The sequence below is a fragment of the Pteropus alecto genome, unplaced genomic scaffold (genome assembly GCF_000325575.1).
Source record: "Pteropus alecto unplaced genomic scaffold, ASM32557v1 scaffold25, whole genome shotgun sequence".
Lineage (NCBI taxonomy): Eukaryota > Metazoa > Chordata > Mammalia > Chiroptera > Pteropodidae > Pteropus > Pteropus alecto.
The window spans coordinates 6,426,363-6,437,660 of NW_006441955.1; the positions used below are offsets into that span (position 1 = coordinate 6,426,363).

The 11,298-nt window shown below is 49.1% G+C and overlaps 1 protein-coding gene and 1 non-coding gene across 2 annotated transcripts in view; one reads left to right on the top strand and one right to left on the bottom strand.

Annotated features, from left to right (window-relative positions):
* Nucleotides 1-11,298, bottom strand: part of SSBP3 (single stranded DNA binding protein 3) — a 192,079-nt gene that overhangs the window by 38,061 nt on the left and 142,720 nt on the right. Inside the window, exon 7 of the mRNA XM_015595299.2 lies at nt 6,886-6,975. Within this exon, the coding sequence (XP_015450785.2) occupies nt 6,886-6,975 (90 nt within the window). The remainder of the gene's footprint in view (nt 1-6,885; nt 6,976-11,298) is intronic.
* Nucleotides 9,561-9,663, top strand: LOC112486064. Its single transcript, XR_003048606.1, has one exon. It is a non-coding gene; the product is annotated as a U6 spliceosomal RNA (small nuclear RNA).

An 11,298-nucleotide genomic window follows, 5' to 3' on the forward strand; every position in this document is an offset into this window, starting at 1 on the left:
GGCCTGACTCAAGTCGGGGTGCCTGCATCCCAAGGCCAGCTTAAAGCATCCAGCTGGCTTCACACAGTAAAGAGGAGGGGGCTGCTACCACCGCAGAGCCAAGTCAGCTCGGAACAGGTGGGGGCTGGGGGTGGGGAACAGCAGTTGGGGTGCCCCGCCTTCTCTCTAATCCTTCTCAGCAGGGGTGACCCTGCCTTCTGTCAGTCTGTGGAGGCAGACAGCAGGGCGAGGGGTGGTGAGGAGGGGGGTGCTTCAGTCCCCACTCACCCCTGACATAGCACCTCTGTCGTCCCCTCACACACACACAGGGCAGCACATCTATCAGACCCCCTCTGCCCACAGAGAAGCAGATAGGACAAGGGGCCGGGGTCAGAGAGTAGCGCTCAGAAAGGGAAGGAGAATTTACTCTCCAACAGACATATAGGGGAGGGAGTTCACCAAGGAGCTCTGGATCCCACAGCCCCGTTCAGGCCTATCTTCCCTAAGCAACTCTGGCTAATTTGAGCCTCCGTTTCCTCATCCATACAGTGGGAAGGCTATTATATCTCAGGCCCACCTTACAGGTCAAAGGAAATCACAGAAGGGGATGCCTTTTCTAATCTGGATAGTTTTCTACCAGCCACTCTAAGAGGGGGTCAAGAAAGTTCCACTTGATGGCCTGAGAGCACTGGCTAGGGCTGACAGGGAGGGCTGGGTTAGGCTGGGCAGCCACAGGACCACACTAGGGGCCTGACAGAGTAAGAAGCTGCTCAAACTCAGCCTCTCACCACCATAGCCTTACCTCAATGACCTACTCGGCATGGTCCAATGTCAGCCAGAACCCTGGGCCTCCTCCAGGCTCTGCTTCCCACCCAACTCCAATATCCAGCAAGGGGCCACCAGGCTCCAGCAGGGAAGCACCAGCAACTGCACCCAGTCACCGCCCCAGTTCAGGCCCTGGCTACCTCCTGAGGGGACCACAGACCGACTCTATCCTTCTCACTGGTCAACCTGAGAGAGCGTGGCCCCTCCAGGTACTGGCGCTCTTCCTGGCACCAGGTCACTCACTCTCTTTTGGCCACCTCCTGAGGGGACCACAGACCGGACTCTACCCTTCTCACTGGTCAACCTGAGAGAGCTTGGCCCCTCCAGGTATTGGCGCTCTTCCTGGCACCAGGTCACTCACTCTCTTTCTTAGGAACCTTCCACCCCTCTCCTCTGTCTTTAAGTTAAAGCCCTTTGTGTGTCCAATTCATGGTTCACCTTGATCCACCCCACTCCTGTCCCCCACATACATCCTTGCCCAGCTATCCAAGCCTCCTGCCATCCCGAACTTGCCCTTTCACATCCTGTCCTAGCACCCTGTCCCCTTTCCCTCCACTGGCAACTGCTTCCTTCTCAGGCTTCAGCTCAAATGTCAGTCCCTGGGGGCAGCTTTTCTAGATAGCCCCCAGGCCAGGTTGGCTGTTGTTCCTTGTTGCACTGACCCCTCTGAATAATCACTCCCTGACTCCTCCAACAGTCGGTGAGGTTTGCGGTGGCCTCCTTGGTCTGCAGTGCTCACCAGGGCTGGGTGACTGCGAGGTCACTGTGCCCTGAGAGACCACACCTAACCCTTGGGCTACCGGATAATCAACCAGCCTCGCCATGTCTCACATGGTTCAGGTTCCAGCCTTAGACTCACCATCTGTCAAATGGGGATCTATGTCCCCAATTATCAAATCTTCCCTAGTAGCAGACTTTGAAAACCACAAAAACAAGGTGGTTTAATTCTATCCAAGTCTCCCGAGTACCAGACTTGCCCTGGTCAGCACAGAGAAGTCTTTCCTGTTGCAGTGGCTTTCTGGCAGGAGAATGTCATCTTACTCAGCTGTGGCTGCCTGCTTCCCGCTGGAGAGGAAGGCAGGAAATGGACAGTACTCGCCCCAGCTCCTGGGAACTGCCCGAATTGCTGCCACTGGCATATTCTCATTTACTGAGATTTGACCCTCCCTGGAAACACAGCACTCCACCCCGAGGCTCATAGTCCCCAAGGCTCTCTGCTGGGCATCTAGTCTCTGCTTGGTTACCATCAGTGCCAAGGAGCTCACTACTTCATTGTTAAGTGGGCAGGTGGTAGAAATGTCTTTCTTACAAAACTCAAACTGCCCTCCCTCTTCTTTTCTCTCAAGGATCTGAGATCCAAGGGCTAAACACTCACACAGAGGCAAGGCAGAGTATCTTCTATGTGGCAGAACTTAGATACTTCCAGTCAGTCATCAGAACCCTCCTGAGGCTGCTTCCCTCCCAGAGAAACCCCAACTACTTCTGCAGGAGAGGAGGAGAGAAGCGTTCCCTGTAATTTCAAACGCAGAGGTCCTAGGTCATGTGTGTGTCTCTCCCTTTTATTTTCTGGATCATTTCTCTGTTTCCTGCGCTATACACATCATTTGCTCTTTCTCTTCTCCCCGTAGAACTGACAGGGAGGGTTTTCTGGGGGCAGACTTTGACCTCTTTCCAAGGTGAATGGGCTCAGCTGGCAAGATAAGGACTCATTGGAATGGTGGACACATCAATCCTTACTGCCCCCTGGTCACAGCAGAAAGTATCTGGGAACGTTCAGAGCAGGATGGGCTGAGCTTCTGGCAGAGGGAGCTGGATCCCCCACGGCTGTTCTTCCAGGGAAGATACAGTCTATAGCCCTGTGACCTCTGTTGGGTCTCAACAAAGTCCATCAACAACTGCAGGCAACCTTTCCAGCTTTGTCCCCCACCGAGTACCACACCTTTAGACACCGTCCCAGCCAGGGCTCCACTGCCTCCAGGAAGCCGTCCTAATCTCCCATCTGGGGAGGCAGGCCTTTCACTTCCTGCTACAGAGCATGAGTTTATCTGTCAGTCTCGCTGGTAGGCTGGGTGCTCATGTGGGCAGACTACAGTTAACTCAGGTCTGGCCTAGAGCCAAGCCCTGTGCCTTCACATCAGAGGTGGCCAATGACTGCCACGAAGCATAGTTGCATCTGCCTCTGGGCTTCCATTTCACATCCACAAATGCAAACTCTGAACTAGATGGGGGATGGTACATACGTAAAACATATCCTACCATTTACTTGCCCATGTTCATGGTAAACCTGGCCAGTCAGTATCTGGTAAGCCTGGACACGACACAGCTTCAGTATCATTCTCAACAAGTGTTCTAAGCAGCCACCTCTAGCTAATCACAGCTGACATCTGGGCGGAAATATTGGCCACTTTTGAGAGAAGATGGCTAGAGATTCTCTTTCTACTTCCGTTATTTCCCTCCTTCTTTGGATTCTCTAGTCTCTCTTCTTCCTGTAGACACTCAAACCTATATTGACACTTGGACTTCTGACTGCTGTGGAAGAACACTAGGATCAGGAACCGAGAAGCCTAGGTTTAGACTCCCATTACAGCCCCGGGTTGGTAACTTTGGACAGGTCACCTTTCTGAGTCTCAATTTCCCAATCAGCCATGCCTCCTCTGCAGAAACACTGTGATCAAAATGAAAGTAAGTTGCATGTCTGAAAACACAACATAACTGAAAACAATTATTGGAATTTAAAACAAAACAAGAACAAAAACAGCCTGTACCCAATGCTCCCTTCTCTGTGACCCCTGCCCTCCCGCAATTCTCCAGCTCTGGACCTAAAAATCCTCATTGGACAGTGCCTCCCTTAGAACCACCTTAGGGCCAAGGAGCTGGGGACCCACCCAGACCAGTGGGCCTGGCCAAAACCAAGCCGAGTTTGCCAGATGTGCAGCCCAACTGACTTAAGCTGCATGAAAAAAAAAAAATGCCATTGCTTGATTATATAAAATCCATCTGGATCCAAAGCAGAAAATCCAAGTTGGAAGGGCCCTCAAGAGACCATCTGGTCCACCCAGTTTCATTTACTAGTGAGGAAACTGGGCCCAGAGATGATGAACAACTTGCCCAAGGTCACTCAGCAAGTGTGTGAGCAGGTGGGGGACTAGAACAAGCATCCTCAGGCTCTAGTTCTCTGTTCTCCTCCCCATCCCAGAACCCTACCCCAGACCCTCCAAGCCTGATCATGACTTAGAGCTCTGGGGCTGGCGGCGCTCCACTTCTGGTAATGTGAGCAACACAAACAAACTTAGTTCAAATGTTTCCCGGAGCCCTAGTGTACGCCAGGTGCTGAGGATGCCAAGATGAAGACAGCCCTTTTACACAGAACACACAGAATTAGAATGGTCTTGTTAAGTTCTACAATGACCCCAAGAACCCCACAATATTCTCCAAGAGTTGAGTGTGGCGAAGTCGGGTCCCAAACCACCTCCCTGTCAGCCCTCAATCTGCTGCTACCAGATACATCTCATGCCACAGGACCAGACAGGCACTGTCCACCTCGGAAGCCCAAACACCGAGTAAGATAGAGCAAACAGACAGAAACTAAGGTGTGGATGGCCAGACCTCCTGACCCCAGAAGGAGCTTCGCAGCCTGGCAGTCAAAGGCCTGAGGGAGGGAATCCCCTGTTACTTTCTAAGGAGCCAAAATAGAGAGTGGACAGCTGCTCTCTCCCACCCACCCTGGAGACCCCACTGACTTCTAAATTTAACACTAGCTGGGGGTAGAGTCCTGACCTGAAAACTGGGCTGGCTCCTTTGGGACAGGGTCTGGCCAAAGATGGGTCAACCAACTCAGGCTGGTTCCTCAGTGCAAAGATCCTCCTGCAGCAGAGCTGCCCGCCCAGGCCGCGACCAAGCAGGGGAAGAAGTGCAATTGTTGGCAGCAGATAAAACCCTCGATACCATCTCTATTTCCCTTCTAATATCAGAGTGGCCGCCTGCAAGATGAGCGTGGGGGGCAGGGCCAGCAATCAATAGCTAATATTCCCATTGTGAATTGGCCTTCTCCGGAAATGGGCAGCTACTACCTCCTGCCAGAGAGATATCCTTTCCCCTTAGCAGTGACCCAGACTGAGCAGTTAAGGATCACGGCCAGGAAGGACCCCATCCGCCTTCATCTGACTGATGGGGAAATGATGCTCTGAGGAGGGAGGTGAGGGAGGGGCTTGGGCCAAAGTCACCCCAGGAAGCAGAGAAGCCAGGGCACAGAGTTCCTTGCTCAATGACCCAGCCAGCTCTTGATGGTTCATCTTGACAGGGGATCAGAGAAGTCAAGTCAAGAGGGTCCAAAAGTCACCGCTGTGTGATGGTGACTGCTGGTAGCTAAATAAGGACAGAATCAGTCTGAGATTTCTGACCACACACCCCTGAACGTCACAGGGGAGGGCCCAAGAAGTATGTCTGGAATTAGGCCTTAACCATGGACAATTATACCAAAGCAGGAAGTTGGGAACTGCCCACATATCAGGCAGACCTTGCCTTGCCCCAGACTCAGGCCCAAATAGAAGTTAATGGACTATTTTTAAAAATACAGCTGGCTACTGTCCTCCTCTTCCCACCACAGTGGCCTGCACTGGGCACCCAGACAAGCAGCATGAAGCCTCAATGGGATGCACATAGGTAGAGCCTGGTACCTGGGTGGGCTCTGACTGCCAGGCAAGAAAGCCACATCTGCACATTATCAAGGGCATCATGGGTGAGGACATATAAGCCTGAGAAAGAAGTTGCAACCAGATATAGGCAGACCCATATTTGACTGACTCCCTACTTGGCTGGTGAGCAGCATGTCCTAAACCTCCTCGCCTAGGAGTTAACATCCACCAAAATGTGAAATCTTGCAAAGTAGAAAGGTCTTCTAGGTCATCTCCCACCCTAGGTATCTCTAACAGGCCTTCGTCCCATTTTTGCTCAGATACCTCCTGTGTTAGGGAGCCCCTTGCAGCCTGTGTCTCACTGCTGGATGCACACAATGTGAAATACTGGCTTCACTGAGCACAAGTCTCCTTGGACTCTGCCTCACCGGTCCCAGTTTAGAAGCTTTGGGCTTCACAGAGAAATCTTTGCTTTTTTTTTTCCATACAACTGCTCCTCCTATATTCTTACCTAGAAGTGCTAACCTTTCAAAAGGCATGGGGAACTCGGGCAGATTCTCAAACCCAGCTGCAGACAGGTGTGAAAGAATGGGATGTTACACTCAAGAGCTTCAACATAAAAGTTCCTTCCAGCCCAGCATGCCGACGCCTCTCCAAGACAGCACTTCCAAGTCTCAATCTAGTTTAAATGGAATGAGCCCCTCCGCGAGAAGATGACAGAGATGGAAAAGATGCAGAGGGGGTGGCAGTCACTCCCAACCTTGACAACACAGAAAGTCCCCGAGACTCCAACAAGGTGTCTTTTAGAAAAGACTGGGCTCTCGATCCACGTGGGATCTGCTCCTGCCTTTGGCGGGGCAGAGTGCTGGGCACAGATACTCGTGGGATGCCGTCTGTGATCACACTCGGAAAAAATCAAGTGGTTAACCAGAGGGAAAGGAGTCCCAGACCTGCCAAGATGGTGGGTTTTTTGTTTTTTTACATTACGCCTAAGGTTTGTAGTTTGAACAGGCAAAGTAAACAATGACAAGGACAGCAGCAACAAAACAGAAACAAAGAACAGTTTACTTGTTTAAAAAAAAGAGGAAAAAAAAAACCTTTGTTAAAAGACAGCTTCACCCGGACTTGGACTTGGACTTGGGACCTGGAAGCGGCCCCACTGCCTCCCTGACCAGGGGGGCGGCTACGTTGTGAAGTGGGTGTGAAGAAAAACTCCAGCACATGCAGGAGGTGTCTGCTCTCCATTTCTTTTCTCCCCTCCATGGTTTTGGAAGGGGTGGACAAAGGGAGGGAAAGGGAAGGGTTTGAACCAGCATAAAGAAACGGTATTTAGACCATGGCAAACTGAGCTACTACTTACTTCTCTCTCTCTCTCCCTCCCTCCCGCCTGCCCGAGCCTGGCCTGGAGTGAACTGAGCAAAGGACCAAACGAGGGCCCAGCACGTACCTGAAAGAAACCGGGTGGGATGGGGCCTCCGGGCATCCCATCATTGGGGGGAATGTTGCCAAGCACAGGGCTTGGGGCAGCTGCTGCACTCTGTGGAGACAGGAAGGTGGAGTTAGAGGCCGTGCCCACAATGAGAGACACTGAGTTCCGACCCCTGGCCCCCGCCTCTCCTTGTCCGCCACATTCTCCACAGACCCTCCTCAAATACCAACTTCCTGGACAAGTGATGAACTCTGAGCCTCCCTTTCCTCACCTCTAAAACGAGAGATCAACGTCCACCATCTTGCACATGCAGAGCAGTAGTGGGTGGCCGACATGCAGTAGCTGTTATTAATGTAAGGAGGCCCTGCCTGACCGGCTCAGCTGGTTCATGAAGCGCCTTCAGGGCAGGCAAGGTGCTTCATAAATATTTGTGCCCTCTCCAAGAGGCTGGCATGTTGTATGGAGCAGAAGGCCAATAAATATCCGCAACTTAATGAATAAACAGACAGCCCAGCTGGGAAACATCCCTAGAGAGAGGGAGGGGGAGGGCAGGTGCATTTTTGGAACCACCAGGGTCCTGGGTGCCGTAGGACAGAAGTTTGGCTTCACAACGAGGGTAGTGTCATTACTTCTCCTTTTAAACGCTGCTATTCAGCCATTTACCTGGTACATCTGCCTCAACAAATGCTTCCTGGGGTGAACAGACGTTGCTCGCCCCAGCCTGGATTTCTTCCAGACAGTCTGCATCCCACCTGTTCATGCGGTTGGCATGTCTGTGCTCGGCCCTGTGCTCGCACTGGCAGGGGAAGGCTGATCAAAGCACAGGCTTGACCGCCCCGACCTTCTCCGAAGAGTCTACAGTTCCCAAGTGTTCCTCCTGCAGGAAGCCCACCTCCAGCCTCAGTGGTTCCCAAACCCCAGCAGGACAGAGAATTTGAAACTAAATCACTAATCATCTCCTAGGGGTCTGTGAGACAAGAGCAAGCCCCTCAGGGTCAGAAACACCTCTTTTTCTCTTATGAATGCAGCCCGCCATCACCACCTTGAAGAAGTTGCTTCTCCTTCTCTTTCCTCAATCAGAAAGTAAGAACCAGAACTCCTGACTTCCAACTCTGATGCAAGGAAACGAGGCAAGGTGTGAACCCCACGAACACACCACATGCATCAAGATGAAAAGATTCCTTTGAGAACCAATACATCTGGGTTCACTCACCGGTGCCTGTGCTAGCCAGGGATGACCGTGGGTAAACCACTTAGCCTTTTTCCTTTAGTTTTCTATAAAAAATGGGGACAGTTGTTGTCTCACTTGCTTGTGAGGGTTGTAGAAGATTAAGTGAGGGGGTAAGCTGTGTTTTGTAAACTGGGAGAGTATGGTAATCTGGAAGCAAGGAGGGCTCAGTATGGGCATGTAGTGGGTACTTTAATAGACTCCAGGTAAAAAAATGGGTTGGCCACTCAAGACCAACACTTCAGAATGATTCTGCCCACATAAAAGCAACACTCTCTATCATTAAAGAGATTCTTCTAACCGCCCTGTAACGTGTTACAAGCATCTCAAAATATCACAGATTAGGTCTTCCCACCTCCCCACCAGGTTTGAGGCCACAGTCCACTTAGGAGGAGAAGCCACTCCCGCCCAGTGTTATCTGGGATGAGGGCTGCCTAGGGGAACATGCCAGGTTATCCATTAGCTGCTGTTTGTATGTGGTTAGCGGTTCTGTGAAAATGCAACTTCTCATGATTTACATCCAACAATTACTCCTTAGCAGTAGGGGCAGAAAAGTTAAAAAAAAAAAAAAATGGGGTAAGGATTCACCTACATTTTCTTCAACTTCTTTCAGAGATAAGTTTTATATTTAATTCTTTAATCCTTCAGGAACTCATTTTGGTAAAGAATATGGATTTTACTCCTCAGTCAACTGCCTTAGTACAATTCCCACCAACTCATTTGAAATCAGAGACCAAATTCTTACAAAGGCTTGGGTCTGTTTCTGAGCTTTTTAATTTTGTCCTATTTCTCTACCATTCCATTCTAATGATCAGAGTTTTACAATGTTTCATTATCCTCTTCGATTCTTTCATGGAAGTTTTCTTGCTTATTTTTATCAACTCATCCCTCCAAACTTCAGAGCATTTATAAAAGTCTATCAAAAGAAAAAAGTACTTATATATATAAAAATGTGGAGGAGAACTGACATCTTTCCAAAACAGAGGTGCGCCCTCCAGGGACAAAGTCTTTCTCCAATTAGTCACATCTTCATTCAACTCCACCAGCCAAGAAGGGTGGGTGAACCAATAACAACGATTAGAAGGCGGGTGGGAACAGGCAATAAATTTGGGAAAACCAAAACACTCTCTTGCACTGACTAAATGTCTGATTCAATGTGGCACTGACTTGTCCTTGGGATGAGGATGAGAAAAGATGGAGGTCTTCCTGCAGTGCCAGATCTGGTGTAGGCCCAACCCTGGGAGGTGTGGGTGGCAGGAGCCGCCTGGCTCAGATGGCCTTCTGAGATAAACAGGAGCACCCACACCCCCACCCACACCCCACTATACAGACGAGGAAACAAACATCTGTTTGGAAAGCAGACTCAAGATGACCCTTTTCCATTTATCCTCTTTAGAGTCCAGACCTACTCTTTCTCAGCCTTTAGACCAGAAACGATGCTTTGTTTTTAAAGAAAGATTGCAGTGCTCACTTTGGCAGCACAGACTAAAACTGGAACAATACAGAAAAGATTAGCAAGGCCCCTGAGCAAGGATGACACGCAAATTCATGAAGTGTTCCATATTTAAAAAAAAAAAAAAAAAAGATCTGAAAGTCTCGCAAATTTGATTTTTTAACATTTGTCATTTAGTATAAAACACTTTCCTATTAAAGAACATAACAAAATAAAGAGAAAGTTTGCCACTGTATTTTGTTAAACAATGTCACAAGTACTGCTCCCCCATTAAATGGTCACCCAAACAAGATTTTTAAAATGAGCCAAATAGTATATAGAGGTATCATTATTCAACCAATTTAAAACTGACAGACATTATAACAGTGTTTGTTAACTTGCTAGTTACAAAATGGTATCTCTTTGGTATTTTGACTTAAGTTTTTGGATCACTACCTTTGGAAATAGTTTACACTGGCCATTTATTGATCTACTTTTATGGTAAAACATTCATTTTCTTTGCTTTATGGGTGACTTTTCCTTAGTGATATATAAGAGTTCTTTATATATTATGGATATAACATAAGGCTATCTTACAATGTTTTTTTAAATCTTTTAAATGAAAACTTGAACCTGGGAGCATGACATATCCCCTCACTCCAAGATCTTGTTTTCTACGAAATCGAGAATGAGTTAATGGTTCTAGGAACTGAGGGTGAGTGGGTGGTCCATGGTCCTTTGAATGTCAAGGCTGGGGTGACCATGGCTGTGGTAAACCGATAGTATAATTCTGTGACATCTGGGTGGAGGACGGACTTCTGCTACCCTTCAGTGAATGGAAGGCCAAGTCAGCAGTGACTTAGGTGGCAGTAGCTCTGCAGTGCTTGTGTCCTGAATTATGAGTTATTGCTATTCTCTGATTATGAAGTGAAAATGTGTGACTAACAGAAAACTTTCCAAAGGACAGAAAAGCATGAAGAAGAAAATGGAGTGGCAACCGGTGTTACAGGGCAACAAAAGGGTTAAGAAATTATTGTTTCTCTCAAATCCCAATCCAAGAAACACTATCACTCCCAACATCTATCAATGTGACATTGCCCCCACCAGCACACCTCAATGTCAGGGGCTGTTTTATCCACCTACAAGATCCAGCACAATGGCATACAGCATGTGTTCAATAAATGATTATGACTTTTATTATTCAAAGACCTGCTCAAACCTGGCCATCTGGAGCCAGGTTTTTCTAGATTGCTAGGAATCGGCCTCTCCCTGTGGTTTCCAACTCTGAGTTAGAGCTCCATTAAGGCACTCAGCAGAGCATCTCATGTGAGTTTTCTCTAAAAACACAAAACCCAAACTGAAACCCCCTGACGTTCATGGAGGCCTACAGCAGGCTGGGGCTGCGGTAGGTGCACAGAATAGAAATCCCCTACGGAAGCAGAAGAGGAAGGAGCGTGGGACTCAGAAGCCAGGGACTCACTCCATGTGGGCTCATTCCCAGGGACTCACTCCATGTGGGCTCATTCCCAGCTGGGAGCCCATGGACAAGTCCTTTCTTGCTCTGGGCCTCAGTTTCCCCACGTACCCAATGGAAGAGTCAGGAGATGACTTCAAGGGCTCTCCTCAGCCCAGTGCACACACCTTGGGGAACAGGGACTAGAAACAGCAAGCAGCTCCTGCATGCACAAGAAGATGATCCTCTTTCCAGAGGACTTTTAACTCTGGAATTTTAACTCTTCTCTGTTCATTATAGAACACTTAGAGAGCAAAG